General features: G+C 40.8%; 2 protein-coding genes across 4 annotated transcripts in view; one reads left to right on the forward strand and one right to left on the reverse strand.

Moving 5' to 3' along the window:
* kif18a (kinesin family member 18A) overlaps positions 1 to 7,895 on the reverse strand; it is a 29,525-nt gene extending 21,630 nt beyond the window's left edge. For 2 of the 3 annotated variants that reach the window (XM_028443116.1, XM_028443114.1), the window contains exons 1-9: positions 7,601 to 7,895; positions 6,059 to 6,400; positions 5,281 to 5,438; positions 4,964 to 5,068; positions 4,489 to 4,599; positions 4,170 to 4,367; positions 1,423 to 1,599; positions 1,233 to 1,307; positions 1,016 to 1,116 (exon numbers count right to left, since the gene is read on the reverse strand). In XM_028443116.1, the coding sequence (XP_028298917.1) occupies positions 1,016 to 1,116; positions 1,233 to 1,307; positions 1,423 to 1,599; positions 4,170 to 4,367; positions 4,489 to 4,599; positions 4,964 to 5,068; positions 5,281 to 5,438; positions 6,059 to 6,371 (1,238 nt within the window). In that variant the 5' untranslated portion in view covers positions 6,372 to 6,400; positions 7,601 to 7,895. Of the gene's footprint in view, positions 1 to 1,015; positions 1,117 to 1,232; positions 1,308 to 1,422; positions 1,600 to 4,169; positions 4,368 to 4,488; positions 4,600 to 4,963; positions 5,069 to 5,280; positions 5,439 to 6,058; positions 6,401 to 7,486; positions 7,544 to 7,600 lie in introns of those variants that run through there. The other variant, XM_028443115.1, reaches the window with a different exon arrangement.
* Positions 7,852 to 22,320, forward strand: part of mettl15 (methyltransferase 15, mitochondrial 12S rRNA N4-cytidine) — a 72,811-nt gene continuing 58,342 nt past the window's right edge. The window contains exons 1-2 of the mRNA XM_028443118.1: positions 7,852 to 7,885; positions 8,577 to 8,816. Of these exons, the coding sequence (XP_028298919.1) occupies positions 7,883 to 7,885; positions 8,577 to 8,816 (243 nt within the window). The 5' untranslated portion in view covers positions 7,852 to 7,882. The remainder of the gene's footprint in view (positions 7,886 to 8,576; positions 8,817 to 22,320) is intronic.

The following is a 22,320-nucleotide window of genomic DNA, read 5'->3' on the forward strand; positions in this document are numbered from 1 at the left end:
ATGCAAAAATGTGTGAACCTTTGTGGTAACAAGATTTAGCTGAAGCAGGTTGGCTTATAATGTGTCCCCTGGAGAAAGCAAGAGAGCTTACCAGCTTAAATGACCCAGTGGGACACCAAAAACTTATTGCATAGTCATGTTTGATGATTTCCAATATGGTTTAAATGGCTCTATTGTTATTGAAAAGCATTTATACTAAATCAAGGGTTGTTTACGACTGCAAAGAGTCCTGTTATTGCTTCACAGCAAGGATCATCTATGTCTGTTCAGTTCTCTCTGACATCAGTGAACCGCAATAATCTTCAGTGTCTTGAAGAGAATAAGTCAGTATAGATGACTAATGGATTTTAGTTCCAGTTTAAATGTTCAATTCCTATTGTTTAAGCCTACAGTAGGTAAGAATTTTAGCCACCCCTTCTGTTTCCTTGGCAACCATTATCTGATCCGGTAAGACGTGGGCACCTGGTCTTGGTCTAGATTTCAGGGTATGATGGTCTTGTTGATCCATGTTTTGACTGATTACTTATTCCTGTTTCAGCACCTGGTTGTCCAACATGCTGGCATGTTTAAAGTTGTGTTGTCAAACAAGAGAGGATGTCTTGTTTGAAAACACATAATATATAAGACTCCAAGATTTTTACAGTGGCGTGTGCTATATTCACATCAGTGCGACACATATAATGTGTATTTAAGTAAATTAAATTTAAGAAACCGTTAAATTTAAAACATTCAACAATTCCTTGTCTCTTAGCAAAACAAGTCTAATTGGACTTCACACTGAAAAAAGATTAACTCCTTTTTAATAAATGACATAAAGCCAAAGCCACAAACTAGAACAACAAACAAAACCACAAAATGCTTCATTAAAACACACTGCAACTGCAGGTGTTCTCTCCGTTACATTCAGCATCGCTGTGCCCATTAAAAGGTGAATAAAATGGCTTTATGACACATAAGGAAAGAACTACTGCCATGTTGCAAGACGCTTCTGAAATACACTCATGCTCACGCTTACCTTTTGAACTCGGTCTGTTTCTGGAGAGAAATTGTATGCAAAGCCTCGGGTGCCGTGTTCTTTGCCTCATATTCTTTTAGTTTCTGCTTCAGCTGGAGAATCTTGAAAAATGCAGAGGAAAAAAATTCTGAAATTAACATAATAAAATAGCAATAAAACTTATGATGGCAAAAACGATCACAGTATCTCCAAGCTGTTTGTGTTCATTTCAAATTACCTCCTGCTGTTGCTTCTCACATATTAGTGCATACTGGCCAATGTGACTGTCCAGACTCACAACATTACTCTTCAGCTGATTTTAAAGAGAGAGAGAAAATGAGTTACTTCAAAGCAATTCACAGCAAAACACTCACAGCTAATACAGTGAACCCATAAATGTACAAGGGCACAATGGCGTAAATGCTAACCGAGGACTTTATCTCCTTGGCCCTGTTGGCATATTTAAGGGTGTTGTGCGAGTCGTCGTAGGACTTGGATGAGGGGCTAACGTTCGCAATCATCACAGTCCTGCAGTTCCCTCCCAAGGAGTCTTTCAGTATCCGTGTGAGTTTGCTGTCCCGGTACGGTATATGAGATTTCTTGCTCTGTGACAAACAAGAATAATTGGTATCAGTTAAAATACAATAAATTTTGATAAAACCAGACTGAAGAAGACAAAGCTTTTGTGATTTTAGCATCGTTTAAAAAATTTCAAATACAGGTTTGATGAATATATAAATATAAAAATAATAAAATCATCAACATTTAGTAAACAACACATGAATCAAAACAAAAAAGGGTTTAGGAGTCATATGCCGAGGAGCGCTCATATACAAGAGGCGTGCCTTGAAATAATTTCTCCATCTGGACATGCTCCACAAGAGAAGCTTAGCAATGATATACTGTCTTGCGGGGACCAATAAAACTAACGGGAAACAAAAATCAGGCTGATGTGTTCATTTTAAGGTTGAGGTCTTTCTGCAGCTGGTCTGTGACCACACATTGGTCTATAATACTGGTGCTAGATAAACTACAGCTGCTTAGGTGAGTCAGGGTCTCATGGGCACGGGATTGTAGAAAGTCACATTAATGATGAGTTAACAGAAGAGAGTAAATTATGTGAGATGGGGATAAGGGCTGTGCCTGCATTTCTCACTGAAAACGCCCCGAGTCTACATCTGGATTCAAACAACTGAGCTGTAGTTCATGTCAGGGGTGTCGGGGTTACTCTGCCTTTTAGGAAAATCACAATTTAACAAGCGTATGACTAAGAAAATATTGGAAAGTCAAAATTGGGATCCGCAAAGGATTTTTATAATTAGTGGAAAAATGAATATATTATTCATGCAAATGTAGGCAGAGAATAGTACATTACAGCACATCTAGATAAACATTTTTAAACACATAATGCACCTCTAACAACAAAAAAAGTTGTGTGATAAACATTTTACGCAGGCAAAAGAAGTGGATCGGAGATGTGTATGCAGCCGTTTTTCAAATGCAAGAAAAAAAAAAATCATAGAGTATTATAAATACCCTCTCCACAACATGAGCATGATGACAACAAAGTAATAATTTAAGAAATGTCCATTGAAAAGAAATAAACCACTTATCACTAAATATAGTGGCAAATAATCTTACTGTGTAGCTCAAAGTTATTAACAAACAGTGTCATTCTTGGAGTCAAGCTTTCATTGACTACATCATTAAGATGAGCCCTTGCTATCGAAAGTATTCATGTTTTATGAGTGCAACAGAAAGCCCCTTTCATGGGTGGGGGAACGCTGGCCTTGAGTGGACAGAGGCCATAACTAGAAAGAGGGCGCGTGTCTTCAAAAGTCACGTCACTGGTTTGGATGTGGCCTAAGGCTAATGACACAGAACTAAAACGTTTGGGCAGCATAGCATCAAGATGACACAATAAGCAGCTCGACCACACGTAGCAGACATTCTTCCCACTCAAGTAAATGGCACGTCAGCCCGAGCACAAGTGTGGACATTCTTTCATATAAACAACAGCTTCAACATTCATTCCCTGGCTTCCAACAGGAGACTCTAGCACGCTAACAATCATCCTTCTTGTGACGGAGCATGATATTTGATTTAAAGATGCAACACTTAATGATGGCACAGGTAAACAACAGCTTAATTTTATCTTCCAAAGATGAGAGTTTTAGCCTGAGAGCAAAGCAACCTGTTGAAGATGGGTCGTATTTCAACATGGCTGCGGTAGACTTGCAGAGCACTTCCTAAATGCATGTGGTCTACTTGCCCCTGATCCCTTGAGATGAACGTGTAAACTGAGGAGACTGCTTGACAGGTTAATGTATGCAACTGGAATGAAATAATACCCAAATACTCAGTTGACTCAACACTTCCCAGGATCTGTTTCATATGGAGGCAGGTGGTTAACATCATACAGCACCAACCATACTGTAGAGCACTTGTATCAAACTCAAGGCCCGGGGGCCAAATCCTGCACTTGAGAGCATCTAATTTGGCCCCCAGCAGAAAGCAAAAAAGTTAGAGAAACCATTAATTGTTTTGTAAATTACCAACTAATTCAGTTTTAGCTATTTCAGCTAGACATCTGCAAAACAATACACAAATTAATTGAAACTCCACAAAATCAGTAGGGCTCACATTTTCTCCATGCTTCTATCACGTGATGGCAGTTACTGTTAAAAGAAGTTTAAACTTTTCTCGAATGCTTTTTAGAAAGAGCCCACTTTGTGAAGATAGAATTATTAAACAATGTCTTCTGCATGTTCAGAAAATGCAAATCACATCTGAACAATTGCCTCAGAACAATGTGACATTTTTTTGTGTGGAGATCTCAGCCACCCCCCCCCATAAACTAAGAACTGTTCTTTTCTTCTTCTTTTTTTTTTTATATAACAAAGAGCTGCCAAATGTGAAACGTTATATTGATCTAATGGGAGCAATAAATGAAACAAACTGACGGCAATGTCAAAACCCAAGTGTGTGGAGGCAGTACAAGCAATGCTGTTGTTAGCACCAGCCTTTTAGCACCTTGCGTTTTCCTGTCATGTGGGGCTTTTTCTTAAAAAACCAAACAGAATCCCTTTAATGATCATTGTGCTACTTTAACACAGTCTTCTGTATAAAGAAACAGGAAAACCATAAATAAAAACATGGAGTAAATAAGTCTTACTTTTGGGTTTGCCAGTGCATTAATAACATTTCCGAGGGCTAGAAGAGAGCGATTTATATTTTGTCCTTCACGCAGGCGTGCCCCTGTGGCATTGGTGGCACTGGCTCTTTCAGAGCCAGCCAGGTCAATCAGACTCATTTTGGCAATACAGACATTAGGATTGAGGCTGGCAGTTTTTTCCTTCTGTCTCAAATAGACCTGTAAACAATAATACAGAACAAACAGGAGCCCAACTTTAATGCATTGTCCTAACAACATAGAGCAGTCTGTAGGTTTGCTGAGATTTTAAAGAGAAAAAAAAAAGACTGGATAGTAATACCTGAAAAACAGCATGAGAGCGGGAAGAGGTGGCATTCATATCAGTGGGGTGCTGTGTCCTGTTTCGATTGCCAGAATCTAAAGCCTGGAGAATGTGCTCTGCAGACTTGGGCTGAATAGTACGATAAAAGGTGTATGTTGATTTTTAAAAAAACATTAGAACAGCTTGTTTGTGTGGTATGCACATAAAATAGCTTCCAGCTTAACAGTTTTTATACGTATGATGATTTGCAAACAAAAAAGTATTTAAAAATTAATATTAATAATAATGTCAACAAAATGTGTTTTACCAGAGGAAAGATTAGATTTTCCCACAGGGAACTTGAAAACTCAATCCTTCTTACAACTGATTACTCACATAATGACAACAAAGTGTTATTGTCAAGAAGCCAAGCCAACAAGAATATATTAGGGCTATTTAATTAAAAAAAACCCAATTGAATGTATGTTAAACAGAAACAAGAATCCACTGTTACCTGATGCATTGTGAGACCCTGAATGACAACTCCTTTACAGCCATCTTCTCTAACAGCAAGAGGGCCAACGTTGGCCAGCAAGTCTCGGACCTGTTCATTGTAGACCTAATGAAGGAAAGATTTTATTAAGAACAACTGTAATTATCAGCTAAACTAAGCCGTTAGTTTGAATATGACTAGTATTAGAGCACAAAGTGCACAAATGTTTTACAATAATGCGCTAACTCAGGTGTCCATTTTACTGCTATAACTCAACAGGTCAAAAGTGGACAATATTTTCTTGATACAAAATACAAAAACTAGATCAATATATTTACCTCAAGGTATGAGAACGCCACTGAAAACTCTTTCTCCTCTTTGGCATCATCCATACGCTTGAAGAGCTCGCTCATGGTGCGATACATGACCCCTGGGTCATACTGTGAGCCTAACATGGTATGAGTCTTGCCTGCTCCTGTAGCCCCATAGGCAAATACTGCAAAAAAAAAACCATAAAAGGGAAACCACACAAATAACAAGTCAGTTTATAGCATTGACACAATGCAGAGTCTAATTTTCTTTAAAACTGACCCTTTGGAAAGCTGCATATCAAAGTTGTTGTAATGTTAAGCAATGAGTATTAAACGTATTACCAGGTGTCAGATGCAGACGATTCAAATTCTAATTATTCAAGCTGATGATAGCCCATATATGGGAAAATAAACTGTTTAAACAAGACATGGAAACGAAGTATTTTTACAAAACGGAACTTGGGTAATTTAGAAGTTTTTGGTTTTCTCAGTTGTTTCTGGGGAATTTCATCTCCTGACCACCACAATAGTATTAGTATATATAAACATTAAAGATCCACTCTTTATATTGATAACAGGAGTCTGAACAGATACATTTTCTCTGTGAGAAAATGCAAATCAGAAAGAGATTTGGTGATTTTTATCTAGCAGTACATGCACACAGTTAACTCTGGCCTCCTGCTAGCATCACACCCCCTTTAATCCAGGCTTCTGTCAAATGAGTCAATGACAGTCTGGCCATTTAATCTTCTAATATGCTCTTAAGTACAGGTGATAATGGCATATAATTTTTTTTTTTTTTTACCTGTACAGTTGAATCCATTCATTAGTCCATCCAACACTCCTTTAGTGGTATTTTCAAAAATTTCTTCTTGAGTAGAAGTCTCATTAAAGACATGGTCAAATATAAATGTAATATCTTTGTTGGCCTTCTTGTTAATATTTCGGTTTCTGACTCTTTGTGAGCCAAAAAATGTTTCGTCCTCCTTGGGATCAAATATGAGCATGTGGCTATCGACGACCTGGACCACGTTTCGAAAGCCTCCCAGCTTTTCGCTGTTATTAACTGGTCTTACACGGACCACCACCTTTACGTGGCTGCACACATTGTTTGTCATTTTGATCTTTCAGTCGTAATGAAGGGGTGCTGCAAGACAAAAAAGAAGGAGTGTAATAAATCTCACATACATGTTATTCAGTCATAAAGATTACCAAAAAAGAAAAAAAAAGTGTATAGAGTGGAGAAGTTGGTTAAGAACAATTTGGGTTACTGGTTAAACTTGAAAAGCCATTACATTAAACTTTGGCACAATCTCAATTTTGTCTTTTTTGTTGGTAATGAACATGAGTGACACAAATTAGGAGAACCTAGATGCTTAAATGATCTTGCAACATAAATGTACTCTTTATTGTGGATTTTGTAAGGAGTAAATACAGCACCATATATCTGCTGGTCACAAAATGTAAACAAAAACATGTGCCAGGCCCATTGCTGAAATTATGAATGCTCATTGCACACTAGGAGTATAATATTAACCAGCATCATTTTAGCCGATATGTGCCATTATAAAGAAGATTTTTTATTTACCTTTTGACCATCAGTAGTGATAACGTGATTGTTAATGAATGTCCCATCAATGTATCCTAACCGTTTCTGTTGTATGTGTCTGACTAGAACATCAGAGTGACACATTTAAAACCACATTGAGCAAAAGTGTCATAACTACAGTTTTTTTTTTTTTTAATTTGCCTGGGTCAGACAGAGAGAAACAATTCCTCAATGATCAAGTGAGACTTTACTGTAATCTAATCAATATTGTATGATTGTCAGTTACAGATTTAAAACAACAACAAAACAAACAATAAAGTGTTATGTTGGCTAATTTCCTGCTTAATATAAATTGTTGACAAAAACTACAAACATGCAGGATTAGATGATCTGAACACCAACATTGGTCCTTGAGTTTGATGCAGTTGCTATACTGTATATAACACTCATGACCTTGTATAAAACAGATCTGCAACATAAATGACTGATAATTCATTTCTGCATTTAAGTTGTTTAAAACTGCAGTGGTAACAAACGTTAAGGTACAATATTAGTGCTAAAATAACCGGGTGACAATTTAAAAACACACGCCTAAACACCACATTTTAAGTAGTGAAATAGCAATTTGAGCAGTAGACCAAAATAAAGCTGTTGTGAACAGTCTGTAGTCACAGAGAGGCTTACATTACAAAGATTTGTCAGTGGTGCTAACGCCCGCTAGCTAACCTGCTAACAGCCAACAGTACAGCGTGCGTGCAGTTGTTGTCTATTAGACATCGTGCGTGTAATTTACCTTACCTTTCACGAATAACGACTATCTCTCCTCGTTTCCACGCTAACGTTTAGCTAAACGTCATGCCAGTGTTTGTGGTTATAGTTAATATCGGCTCGGTGGGATGTTTGTTTGATAGCAACAGCTAGCACGACAAGCGCCAATAATTTCAAATACAAGCCGTATGCGTCACTCGCAGCTGATTGGATGTTCATTCACTGGCTCGTGGGCGGTGTTAGAGTGACGTACGAGATCTACGCTACTAATGACGCTGGGGGCGGAGCTGTGCCGTTGTACGTCTGTGTGCTATGGTAAGCTACAGCTAACTTTGCGGACGTTGACTGGCTATCGTGCTCAGCGCATTTAAAGTGAATATCCTGTGCAGCGACTCATTTCTAATGGTTCAGTTGTTTTTAGTTTTAATATGACTTAAACACCGTGGCAAAGCGACAGAAAGGATAGCATGGAAACTAACACAGCCACTAATGCAACACAAGCCTGCCTGCCTGGCTGCCTGCCTGCCTAATGGGTTTACATACAATTTAATATGTGCAGTTGAAATAATCAGTCAAATAATCATCAAAAGTCATTCAGTAATGAAGTTTGACTTACCTATGCATTGACAAGTTAGTGCCTAAAAATGCAGCATAAGTTGTTGACAGCCAGTATTAAAATGCTAAGACAGTAAGGTTCCTTTCATTCTAAGGAGGCACATTACTTGTTATTTTAGCTTGTTTTTTTTTTAAATTAATAATCATTAAAGACATCCAAATTACTCAATCAATAAATTTACCATCTATGGGTGTGAATTCTGTCTTCTGCCTTTGTGTTTTCAACTTGGTCATGGTATTGACCTTGATCTGATTCCTAGTTTTTGTTTCATATCCTTACAAATCATCACAATCAACTCCATTGACTACTTCCATAGAAGTCTTTTTGGTTGCGTGGAAAATATTTGTGTTCCTGATTAAGTTTTGAGTTCATTTTCTTTTTTCTCCACAGATCATGGCTTTTGGACTGAGTGTCTGCACCATTTCAGTCTGGTCAAAAACACACTCAGCTCTGTTAAAAGCACGTGGGATGCTGAGGTTCAGCTTGCCCTCATCTGTAGTTAATTTCTCGTGTGGTTCTAGTCTTGATGAAAAATCTAAAAAAGTATCACCTTTTACATCTGGGAAGCCCCCTCACATGCCTGTGATGGTTAAAGAAGTGCTTCATTACATAGACATCCAACCAGGACAGGTAAGCTGACACTTGCTTTAGGATTTCTAAAATGTCTCGTCTCGCTACCTATACCTGCTTATCCTGTACAGGGTTGTAGGGGATGCTGGAGCCTTTCCTAGCAGGCATAAGGCATAAGGCGTAAGGCAGTGTAAACCCCCCGGATAGGACGCCAGTCTATCGCAGGGCTTATTTCTAAAATGTGTCAAAACATGAGCTACTGTAGTGCATGGGTCAGGAGTGTTCTTTTATCTATATTTTAAAATCACCAATTTTTAAATTAACGAGAACTGCAAGCAGTTATGAAAGGGGGCCAAACCTTCCCGCGCAACTCTGCCCCCAGGTTTCGCGGAGCCCGTGGAAGTACGTCACGAAGGATGACGGGCTTGGGGCGAGCGTCAGGACACAGGCCAACGTGCCATTTGCTGTGAACAGGTGGATGTGAAGTTTTGGAAGATGTGATTTAAAGTGTGAAAGTTACAGGCCAAAATGCGTTTGAACCCATTATAGCGCCACCTAGTGGTGCACTTTTTGGTATGGGTGATTTGTGTGTTCTTCTATAGTTACCCTGTAAATTTCACAGCCCTCAACATAATAATTCAGCTGAAATAAATGTTTGTTTATTTATATATTATGATGTAATAAGCCACGCCCACTTTGACCAATTGCAAATAAATTTGAGATATTGCCTCAGGAGGGACCCAAGATCATACCCTCCAAATTTGGTAAAAATTGGTCTTGCCATTTAAGAGAGATAAATATTCCTTATTTACAGCGCCCCCTAGTGGTGTAAATTGTTAAAATTTTGGCGCATTTCCTCACAGTCACATAACTAAGGATCTCAGATTTGGTGTCGTTAACATTTATTTTGACCGAGATATGTACCAGTTCGCGTTTTCATAGCTCGCTAGAAAATTTAATTCATTAATAATTTGTGTATATTTTACCCGAACAAACTAATTTTGATAACTGTAGATCATGTCCAACTGAAGACTCTATGTGCCAAGTTTCACGCTGATTGGACAAAACCCCAAGGAGGAGTTTGAAAAAGTAGGTTTTCTAGTTTTTGTGATTTTGCTCCGAGAAAAGTTTAGGTGGAAATGGGCGTGGCCTAGCCCAGGTGATTCAGTGCTATTCAAGGAATCTGTGGATATGAAGTTTTTGAATGTGCAACAAACGATGTGGGAGTTATAGGTCAAACGCGTTGATTTTTGTTATCGCGCCACCTGCTGGCGGACATATGTGAATTTTTGCGTCTAAGGTATGGGTGGTCTGGACCCAACCCCCAAAGGGCATCGCCCTACCTTGTATGGTTTAGCCTGCAGCACCACTTTAAATGGGGGAAACATAATAATAATAATAATAATAATAATAATGAAAATCTTTACAATTACAATAGGGTTCCTAACACTGCTGGTCCTAGGAACCGTGTATGCTTACATACGCGGTTCCCTGGCCCCGCGGGCTTGGCCCCCTAGTAATATAATTCCTTGAAATCTGTTTATACTATATGCAAATGTGTTATTTAACACAATTGAATTTACATCCCCAAATGTGATGCTGATACTTATGAGGGCCAATGTTATATTAGGAAGCAACAAAGTTTAAAAAAAAAAAAAAAAAAACAACTTTCTCATTGTACTTAAAGAAGCATAGGGCAGGATCAAGAAATAAGATTCCACAGTGACACCACGGCCGTTATGCTACGTTCACACCAAAAAAAAATTTCCTATCCGCATCATATGCATGTTTGAAGTGAAGCACCGCCCACCAGCGACACATTCAACTCGGTGAGTTTCACTGCCTGCTGAAGCGAGGAGCTGCGCTCCTTTTTCTCCTCTCATAAACATAAACCACCGGTGAAAAAAGCCGGTGTGATTAGCGGCTAATGCCGATTTTCAAAGATGAAAACTACAGAGAAAACTTTTACCTGCTTCCGCCTTCCTAGTCCGGTCCTGGTTATAAAGGCCGTGTCATACAGCTCCAGGTGGTCACACACAGCTTCTATTCCATTGTTGAATAGGTGTACAGACCGTGTTGATGGCCTGACGTCATCGTCAACAAAGACTCTGATTGGCTTTTGTCATGCGAAACAGTCACAGGGGTTCAATATTTTCAACTTGAGCGAATGTGCGAATTGACAAAAAACCGGGAGCGCGCTTGCACGGCCAACGTTCTTGACGTGCGGATCGGGTCGCACCGCCGCACAGGAAAGATTTTGCTTCTGCTTCGTCTATCCATTGACTTTGTATGTAATCTAGTCGCACAAACATTTTGTGACGCATCCGGTGTGAAAGCAGCATTAGGGTAACTGCAGCCATCAGCCAAGCCAGCTGGGGAGCCCGTATGAACTTTTCATAGCAGTGCATCTGATACTATGAAACAATAATTTATTTACTTGCAGTTCACGTGACTGTTTACTGCAAGACTTCTGCGCATGCCTCCGCAGAACCCAGTCTTCTTCTTCTGAGTCGACACCTCACCAAGCCATCGAGAACATGCATCAGCGTCATTTGACGTCATGTCCGCAGGACTTGGGAAATTAAAGCCCTGAATTGAATTGAATCTTGTTTTTACTGGTTAAAGCTGCTGCTCATAAAATTCCTTTATCAGATAAAGACCTCATAGATCAATAAATCGAAGATCTTTTACTTGAAAAAAGATGTAAAAGATTCAAAGTGATTTTACTTCATTCATGCAATGATTCCTTATGTTTGCTTACAAAAACACTGCCAATGTGCCTTCCCAACACGTTTCTGATGCTCTCACAGTCTGAAAGTTGTTGTAAAACAAAGTTGGATCTTTTCTTTCGGGGCTTACACTGAAAGATCTAAATCCGTCCGAAATTGAATGTCTGGTGGAGTGAGTTGATATCACGGGGAAGACCAGGAAATAACTCGAGCAAAAATGTTGTCAAGCGAATCACTGTCCTCCTTGTTTAGTGAAGAAACACTAGAAATCACCATCCTGGAGGCGGAGACATCCCATAATGCAATGCGAAAAGCTTTTCACCCAATTTCAATAACAGAGTGAGTACAGTGGAGATCAAAACAAGCTTTCTAGCAGCAATTTCAACCTTTTACATCTTTTTTTTTTTTTTTTTTAAAGCAAACTATCTTCAATTTATTGATCAATGAAGCCAACACTCTGGGGTAGGGTTGGGTACCAAAACACGGCACCAATATGGCACCGGTTTCGACGTAAACGGTAGTAACCAGACCAGATTCAGCACACCCGTTGCTCATAACTGATAGCGAGAGGATAAGACCACATGGAGTTTACTTAAAAGCCGAACAATGCGTCGTGCACCCGGAGCTAAGCACATCAACAACAGCAGCAGTCAGTGTTGGCCTCCCTGGACAAATTGAAGTGAGTCCTGCTGCCAGTGTGGCGGACTTCATCACAGATGATGACAGCAGCCTTTCCTCTTAGCAAACACCGTTGCCATTCAACATGTGACAACAACATATGAGCTATGTCTTATACTTCAACTCAGTGTTTGCTGACTTTCTGTTTAATGTTAAGCTCATGACAAGTCGTGTTTGTAGACAACATGTTAAACCTAAGCTTTAACACCAGATTTAAAAGGCACAGTTTTGCATTTACACAGGAATGCAGCAGATTGGCTAGCTCAGGGGTTTACTACAACCTGCAGCTCAGGAGCCACATGTGGCTCTTTGATTCTTTGCAATGGCTTCCTATAGCTTTAAAAAAATATTGAAATATGATTTACTTTTTTATTTATTTTTTACAAAGGCTATTAATGATTATTGACAAATAAAATCATGATAACAATATTCATCTTCAGTATTATATAGTTTAATATAATAATGTTTTATTGGATATTATTTTAAGGTTTTTGTTTATTTACTATTTACAGATGTTACTTGTATATATATATTATTTAAGGTAGTATTGTATTCAATTTGGCCCTGAAAATAAGAGTATTGTATTTTGACAAAGTGTATGCGGTTAATTTTTTTTTAAAGTGCCGGTTTAAGCTCCGGAACCGTTTAAAAAATACAGAGTAGGCACCGGTATTGGATAAAACCCCACCGATACCCAACCCTACTCTGGTGCGGATTCACTAAAGGTTTAGGGGAACTAAAACGTGTGCAGACGTAACTCCACGTGCGAACAAGGAGTACCAACTTCAGGGAATCAGGACTGTGCGTCTTCAGCGCATCAGAATGCGCCGCCAATCCATTTAGTATATTTCCCTCTGATGAATATGTAAAGTAAGCGGATCTCATAAGGGGCGCAAAAAATGGGAGGTGGACATGCAAATGAATTAATGCATTGGGGGCAATGAAATTAATCAAATCTGGAACTGTTTGCGGTGATTGTTTTAGCACCGGAAAATAGTACGAATGACAAGCAGGTGCAAACACACACGCAGAGATCCGCTGCAGTAAATGTTGACACATAACACAACAGAGATGTAAAAAATGGCTCCAGTTAACCTTTCTAGTATAAGAAAATAATTCAAATAAAACAATAGTCTATTATTAACAGCCACTGAATGAGAAAATTAAGTGTGAGTAAAGTGTGTGTGAGGGAGAGAAAGCTGCACCCCCGCGGCGGTGCGTGTGTGGAGTCTGGTGTGTGTGTGACACAATGTGGTGCAGAGAGGATGCTGTGCGCAGAGCTGCATGGATGTCGCTATGTACGCACCGCTCCAGTGATGTTTTGAACGTCAAACTCTCGTGTTGCATTGATGGAAGGAGCATCAGGCCAGAATCAGCTGATCAGATGCGTAATTTACGCAGTGATGGCACAATGTTCACATATGAGAGTGTGCTGACACAGCGCTAGTCAGGAGCTCAGACCTGCTGGATGATGGTCAGTAGATAATCTTCAAATGGTGCAGACTGATTGACAGACTGTGTTGCTGCATTAACTCGGATCAATGGCAGATCAATGGGATGATTTCTGTCCAAATCTGCCTGTTTTTCATGGACCGATCAGAGCAAAGTTACAGGACCTGATGGAGCAAAAAAAAAAGTTTTTATTAAGTTTTCTACATTATTAAATGTTTTTGCAGCAGACAGAGAAGTCCATCTGCCTCCAATTTCACTTCCTCAAATGTCATTGTGTGCTTCTGTGCACTAACGTCTCCTTGAATGAGCAAAACGCTCATTTGAATAGGGCGGTCTTCACTTCTGCACGAGTGCTAATCATTGCTGAAATCATAGTGAATTCCTTGCAGTAGGTAAGGAAACTTTATCCGAATTTTTTTTTCTTGTGACCAGCAGCTTTAAATTTGAATGTGATACTTACAACGTAAATTTGTAAGTATCCGTACTTTGTACACCTACTTAAAAAAAAAACAAAAATAAACTTGTTTTTTAATATTAAACTCACAAGATGTGACTCCAACGATAAACGATAACGAACCAGAGAGATGAGAGAAAATGTTGCCATAGTCGGCTGTTTTTTTTTTTTTCGCCATGAACTTCACTGTCAATAAGACAAATATAAAACTGTTATTTATTATGAAGTATAAAAAGATGTGGTTTTAGAGGCCTTCATTTGGATTTTTGACAGTTTCTGGGAGGAAATATCATCGATAACAAAAAGGTAAAGCTACACACTACCCCGTAAGCCAGTTTGCAAAGTTAAGGGAACATACTGTTTAGATAGCGGTATGAGCATATGCTCTACATGACCTGTAGTTCAACAAAACAAGTTAACAAAAGTCCTTGATTCTTAAGATTAAATGGGCTGATACTTTTCAATACTTTGTGCCTTTCCAATAAATATATGAGCCATGAGGTCAACAGCATCAGCTCACAGACACACAATAAAGGTTATTTATGGAATATTGAGGTGAAGTTGTACAAATGGAGGAAATAACTCATGTATTAGTGCCTCCAGGGCTACGATACATGTCAGCCTACAATTCTGTCATATATGATGTGAATAAAGTAACAGCGTTGGTAGTTGAATGAGCCAAGGGAGGCTGGTTCCATTTAAACAGAAGCTTAGACCCTCTGTGGCTGACTCTGCCTGAGAGCAATGAGGTTAGAATGTGAGAGTAGAGTGTCTGCTACAAGTGACTACAGAATTATTCAATTAAACTTTCAATTAAACTGTATTTATATAGCGCAAATTACGACAAAGTAATCTCAGTGCACTTAACAAGTCCATAGTAAGAAAGAACCAAACAATGTTTATATATGCTATTGTACTTTACATTTGTAAAGTATTTATGCTTTTCTTTGTTGCCTAGAGCTCCTTATATTGTTTTTAATGAAGTTTGCTGGTATGTCCAATGTCAATGCAGTTACCTTCAATTCTAGTAAATTTGGAGAAAAAAAATTGTGTGGAATATTTTTATTTTTGCTGACTTATCAAAAATAAATTTGTCATCAAAGTTTAAAATTAATCAAGCTTTTTTAATCATATTTTTCAATGTGCACTTTTTTACTTTTCCCTAACTGTAGGAATATGAGCCCGTACTTTGTTTGAAAACTAACCTTTCTCTGGACTTGCACAAAATTAAAGTAAATGATATTAATATTTTTGTCATCTCAGGTGTCAGAAAACATAAATGCCAATCCCAGGCTTTTACACGAGCAACTCCGGATCATTTTTACTTATGTACTGAATTAAAAAAGTCTTTGCATAAACTTTTCTACGGTTCTTTTATTTTCACTCTGTAGACAAACATTGAAAATGGCCTGTTTATTGTTGATCTTCTTTTCCCTGAGTTGCTTGTTGCCAAGGTAAAAGTCTGTTATGCACTACATAACGACTTGTTAGAAAGATAAACAGGAATTTGACAGGATGCCAGATCTTCGCTTTCACTTAATGTATGTACTACAAGGCCAGATGGGCATGAGTCAAAAGCCTTCTGGTGTGGCATGCATAAGAGAGGAAACATCCCCTCCCGCCATATATAATGCTTGGTCACGGCAGGTGGGGGCCACGGGTCAACAGTTTAGTCAGGAATTTGCGCCACTGTAAGGCTGTTGGCAGAACAGAGGGTGCTGCGTCGCTCCTGCCTGAACTTTAGCACCTCTAAACTCCTCCGCTGTCCGCCCATTTGCCAACTGTCCCAAGACAGCTTGCCAATCAGATGCTATTAAAAAACAGTATGATAGATTTTATTTTTCGTGCAGTTCGTGCTGTAGACCTCTCAGTATGATGCTCTCTGGAAATGGTATGAAGTTACATTCACAGCTTGCATTCACGCAACTGTTGTAAATGTTTATGAATGTATATGAATGTGTACACAGGTTACTCGTCTTCATCAGCATGATTCAACCAGCATATCACTCATTTAAAGAATTATACAGCTAAATATAGGTATGCTATCTACAGTGTCCACGTTTCTATCAGGCAATCAGAAAGTGAAGTCTGACTTTCAACTCTTAATCTATCAGTGATGGTTAACACCAGAGGTGGGCAACTGGCGGCCCGGGAGCCACATGCGGCCTCCATGGTGAAAACGAAAAATTACTCCAAAACACAGAAAAATACACATAACGACTGCAAAATTACACAAAATGACAACAAAAGACAAAAGATTACTACAAAAATAAACAAAATGACAACGAAATACACAAAATTACTTCAAAAATACACATTATTACAACAAAAATACCTAAAATGATAGTTGAGTCAATCACATTCTGCTGTCATATTAGTTGCCCACCTCTGGTTTTCACCAACAGATCAGATATGAGAAGAATACCTGGCCTATCTAGTGTATAGGTTTGATTATTTTTTTCCATATTCCATATTTATATATAAAATCATATAGAGACAGCTGTGGTAGACTTGTGTGGAGTTCAATTCTTTTTCTCTGTGCTTGCGTTGGTTCGCCTTGGTTACCCCAGTTTCCTCTCTTGGTCTAGAAACATGTAAGCTCAGTACATGAGTCTCAATAGGCTGTAGGTGTCAATGTGTGTGCACATATGAAGTCTTTTGTGTGTGTGTGTACTATGGGATAGACTGGTGTCATGTTCAGGGAGTGCCTGCCTCACGCCCAATGTTGAATGGCAGGAGACCAGCAGAACCCATGACCCTACAGGATAATACAGGTATAGATGATGCCTTGATACAAATAAATACAGCATTGATTGGTGCATGTATAAATTAAATGCGTTGGATTGTGATGGATTGGTTTCTCTTGTTTGCACTTTTTGAGATGTTCACTGCTGAGCTTCCAGAGGTACTTTGTAATCTAATGCTGCAGTATACAAGTAAATAAATTCACAGGTCAGTATACATTACATATTCTTTCAGTCAGTCTTCCTAGTTTTATAGCTCTTCTTTTTTAATTGTAGTTTACATGCCCGCATGGCGGTCGAAACTCCGGGCTCTTGTAAGCACTGCACCATGTTTAAAGCACAGAGCCTACACAGGAGGCTGGCATGCCTGTTTGAGCAGGACTCCTTCCCCCCTCACAGTGTCCCCGTGGAGACTCCGCTGATGGAAACTGCGGTTGCTCAGGGTTCCAGCTGGGGTTCCAAGCTCGACCTCGTGTCTCCCTCCTCTGTGGAGAGTTTGATGAAGACTCCTCTGACCTTTCATCACCCCGGCTCGGCAGGTTTCATGCCACCTCTGTAGCCTCCCAGGAAGAATTGGAGGGCTCTGTGCCCATCTCCTATCCTTCCAGCCTGGACACGGTGGGAGTGTGTAAACGCGCTGTGGCTCGGCTGGCCATTCCATGGCCCTCCGTAATGACTGAAACCCCCAGGTCTCGCTATGAAGGGAAGAAGCTCCCGTTTTCGAAGGGCGCTGTGAGACAAATTCTGTTCACCGGGAAATCCCCAGTGTCAGGTGCCTCATCCCTCGACTGTGAGGCAATGGAGAGCCTCGGACTGCTTTGTATAGTGCCGGTGGAGCCTCTCGTTGTGGCTCACCTGCTCCTGCGACAGCCCCAGAGACCAGTGTTACCGTCCAGAGTGGACCGTCTTCAGTCGGACCTGTCCGCTAGGGCGTATGCGGCCGCTGCCCTCTCGGTCAAGGCGCTGAATGTCCTCTCTCTCCTCACCGCCTATCAGGCTGAACTCTGCGAGGATTTTGCACTGTCTCGAACCCTGCGACAATGGAGGAAATATCCACGATTACCGACGTGTCTCCGCACCCAACGCTGCTCTATGCAGGCTATGGGAAAGGTGATGAGCAACATGGTTGTTCAGGAGCAAGCCCGTTGACTCGACCTTGCTAAACTGTCTGACGCAGAAAAGAGCGACGTCCTGGATGACCCTGTTGTTCCCCAGGGGATTTTCTGCTCCACTTTGTCCTCCATACAGCAGTGCTGCAATGAGAAAAAGAGAGACACTAAAACTCTCCGCGTCTGTCTCCCCAGGAAACCCCCTCTCACGTCTCCACTGGTGCGACGAAGGGCTTTTCCCCAGTCTCCTCCCCAGGGTCCGCAGTTTAAAACGGCAAGACCTTCTGTTCCCCAGCCAGCCCCACCACAGCCTCGTCGAGGCCTGCCTACCTGGCCCGGTATACCTACAGCTCCGGCGGCTGCTGCTGCTCCAGCACAGCCTGCTCAGCGTGCACAGACGAGGAGGAAGAAAAAGACTGCCTGACAGCTTTCTTCTCCTCTGATGATGAAACTGATGTTCCCTCGTTTTCCAGCTTCATCCCCTTTGTAGAACCCCTCCCACTCAGTCTTGGAAGAAGTTTTTCTCCAGGTACTTTCTGGTTCCCAAACGAGAGGGGTCTGGGATCCGTCCCATCCTGGACCTACGGGCCCTGAACAAGTACCTCAGGAAATACACCTTTATGATGCTCATGCATTCCTCCCTTCCTTGGTCTGGTGCGACAGGGCGATTGGTTCACGCGTTTTTCCATGTTCCAATATATCCCCCTCACAGAAAGTACCTATAGTTTGCTTTTGGGGGGGGGGGGGGGTGTTATGAGTACCGCTGCGATTGCTTCGCTGAGGAAGTGGGGCTTTCGCATGGCTACGTACCTGGACGATTGGCTGCTTTTGGCACAATCAGAGGCGGAGGCCAGGGCGCACATGTGCATTCTGCTGGATCAACTGTCAAATCTGGGATTTGTGGTGAATGCGGAAAAGAGCGTGTTGTCCTCTACACAGGAAATTTTCCTGGGTCTGTCCCTACGCTCAGTGCCGTTCACCGCGCGTTTTTCACCGGAGCGGGTGGAGACGTTCGGGGCGTCTCTGAAATTGTTTTGAAGGGGCAAATTTGTTCATGCCTATGGGCATTGTTACGTCCAGGAAGGTGGTCTCCACGGACGCCAGCCTGACAGGCTGGGGGGCGACCCACGGGGGCGGGTGTGTGAGGGGTCGCTGGAATGCGATTCACCGGCGCTCACATAAATTACTTGAAACTGCCAGTGGTGTTCCTCTCGCTGATCGACTTCCTTCCGTCTCTCAGGGGACATCATTTCCTGGTGAGGATGGACATCACCACCGTCAGGGCGGTGGCGCTCACGTTGGTTGCTGTCACTGGCACGCAAACTGATCTTGTGGAGTGTTGGGTGACTCCTCTTGTCCCAGGGATCATGAACGTGGCCGCCAACCTGTTATCCAGGGACGCGCCGATTTACGGGGAATGGATGCTACACCCAGAGGTGGTACGACAGCTGTGGGCCCATTACAGACGGGCCAAGGTGAACCTGTTCGCAGGGTCCCCTGAGTGTCTCAATCTGTCAGTCGGACTTTCACAGAGTGTGACCTCCACCTTACAGAGTGCTTGTGTGCTTACTGTGTGCCAAAGGTTGTGGGCTCGTGTTCTCCCATTGACCTTTTCTGCCTCACAGGGTGAGCAGCAGCCGAATGTGTTATGTTCAGTTCTTGCTTATATGGATATGACGAGGAGCCTCAGTTACTAAGCAACACCTGTCACACTGAGTGGTGGAGGCTCACCAGACTACCCTTCTTGCTTAAACGAGAAGAAGAGGTGCTTATTTTGAATGGCGCACGTCTGTCTGTGTCCTCCTTTTATAGGAGGTGGGTGACCCCCTAGGCGACGGACGCGCTTCACTGGCCAATCAAGATTATCAAATTGAAATAAATGTTTCTGAGGACTGCAGACAGAGGTTGCAACCCATAGTGAGACATCTCACGCATATTACTCATAAAACCGGGGTTATATACATAACCTAAAGTTTCATTCAGTGGTAATATCAGTTGAGAGTTAAATTTGCATGAACGCATATACACATTTGGACAATAGGATAAGATTTCCCCTATTTTTGTTAAGACGGAAAGTCTGTTCAGGAAATTTGACTTCTGTTAGTTTTTGCAGTTTTTTGAGTGACGTTCATAGTTTGTGCTGCGTTTGACAAAGAGTCAAAATTAGATGAGATTGTGAGGACTTTTTTCCATTGAGTAATGTGGTACTACAGTTCCTATAGAAGTAGTGCCTTCCTATAAAAGTAGTGTAACATTTTGAATGAAGGAAGTTTGTGCTGTTTTGATAGAAATCCATCTGACTATCAACAAAACCTGCTTTAAAACATACATTCAACCAGCTTGGGATGAAGTGCACCCAACTTCCCAAGTGGTTTGTCATAAATGTCGAACATATGTCTTTGTTCTACCTATATTTTTGTCTTACCTTGTTAAGTCTTGTTTTCTTTCTGTTCATGCTTTTTTTTTTAATCTTATATTCATCCTGTCTCACTTTGCCCTGTTTAATCTCTGATTTCCTCTTGACAGGCGTTGGTCATATCCTTGCTTCTTTTATGTGTGTTTTCTTAGCCTGTTTTATACTGTGTAGTCTTTCCCCCTTGGTCTCTTCGTAGCGTGTAATTACTATCATCTATCCATCGGTCAATGCCTCCTTTCACCCCCACGTCCTCATTATGTGATATTTTAAAAAGATAAAGGTGCAAGCATTTAAGACTGAAATGTAACTGGCAAATGACTTAATCAGAGCAGATAGTTTGAATATGGAGTGGCAGGTTAGCAGCATGGAAACAGAGCCGAGCTGAAATTTAAGGCTTAGTGGAATCTGACACCCATGTGTACTATTGCAAGGCACTGGATTCAGCTCAATTAGAATAACAATAAAAATCTATTCGTGTGTGTGTGTGTGTGTGTGTGTGTGTGTGTGTGTGTGTGTGTGTGTGTGTGTGTGTGTGTGTGTGTGTGTGTGTGTGTGTGTGTGTGTGTGTGTGTGTGTGTGTGTGTGTGTGTGTTGGGTACATGTGAATATTATTTATCTGGCCTTTTTCTGAATTGGGCTTTACATGTAGCTATTTGACACATTTATGTTGGGTTAATTGGAGTGTTTAGACAGGAGTGAATGTGTGTGTATCTTCATGCATTAACAGTGTGATCTACTGGCTAGTGCTACGTGTAAGGTACACCTTCTGCTTTAAGTAGTCATGTTGTTAAATGGATGTCTCTTCTATCCTTACCAATAAAATGACTTTATAAAATGTCACATGTATAAATAAGTTTTCTTTTAAAGCTTCTTAAACAAGTTCATATGAACTACGGCCGGGCCCGCGGAACGTCTCCGCGCCGAACAGCATGTACCACGTTCCCGAGAATTCAGTGAAATGACTCCGTTCCACCGAGTAAAACAAATGAAATTGTGCAACATAAAATCATAATCTATGTTGTATTGCCTTTGAAATGATATATCACATGACTATGTGCCGATAAATTTAGAAATTGCCGATTTTCAGCCCGATTCAGCAAGCATTAACGGAGGAGTAGTTATTTGAAAAAATGGGGTCCCCCTGGTGCCCCCATGACAAGTACGAGGTAATGGGCCCCATTTATATATTGGTATGTGCCAAAGATTCAGTATTACCAATCGTGGTAATCTTTGACTAATAATGAGAAATTGACTTTCGTTTTTTTTATTTTTTATTTTGGGGCCCCTTGAGCTCCCCCTGGGCCCCAAATCAAAAATTAGGCACTGAGCATTGATGCGTACACATCCTTAGATTACACCTACCAAATTTCAGCCCGATCCGTTCACGAATAACAGGGGAGTAGCGATTTTAACTAGTGTACACAAGAAGAAGAAGAAGAAGAACAACAACAACAACAAAGTGAGTTGGGTTTTGAGTTTGGTAACCCGGCCTTAAAAGATTTGTGTTAAAAACAAACAAACAAACATACAAAGCTTAAATGCATTCTAATGTAGAGAGCAGGGGGGTGAACCATGCAGACTTTAAAGGTTCAGGCCTGTCCTGTATTACCAATAACCAAGTTAGACCATTAGAATAAAGTGCGAAAAAAAAGTCTAATGTATTGATTTAGAAAATTCCTGTTTCAAAATGAGAGAACTGCAGAATAGATTTGAATCTTGAACATTTAATTCTGTTCAGACACAAACTTGTGCTCTTTTACATTCAGCTGCTGAGGCATAGCAGTCAGTTGACATTACTGGAGGAAAGAGCAGCTCTCTTTTTAGGCCGGGCTACCGGACTTCGTCTTCGTCTTCGTCTTCGTCTTTGTCTTCATCTTCATCTTCGAATCCTGACTGGCTAATGAAACGTATCCGTCCACAAAATAAACACCTCTTCTCACACCCAGCAAAAAGGGTTGTCTGGTGAGACATCTCTCTCATAT

The sequence above is a fragment of the Gouania willdenowi genome, chromosome 3, assembly GCF_900634775.1.
Source record: "Gouania willdenowi chromosome 3, fGouWil2.1, whole genome shotgun sequence".
In the NCBI taxonomy this organism is placed as follows: Eukaryota; Metazoa; Chordata; class Actinopteri; order Blenniiformes; family Gobiesocidae; genus Gouania; species Gouania willdenowi.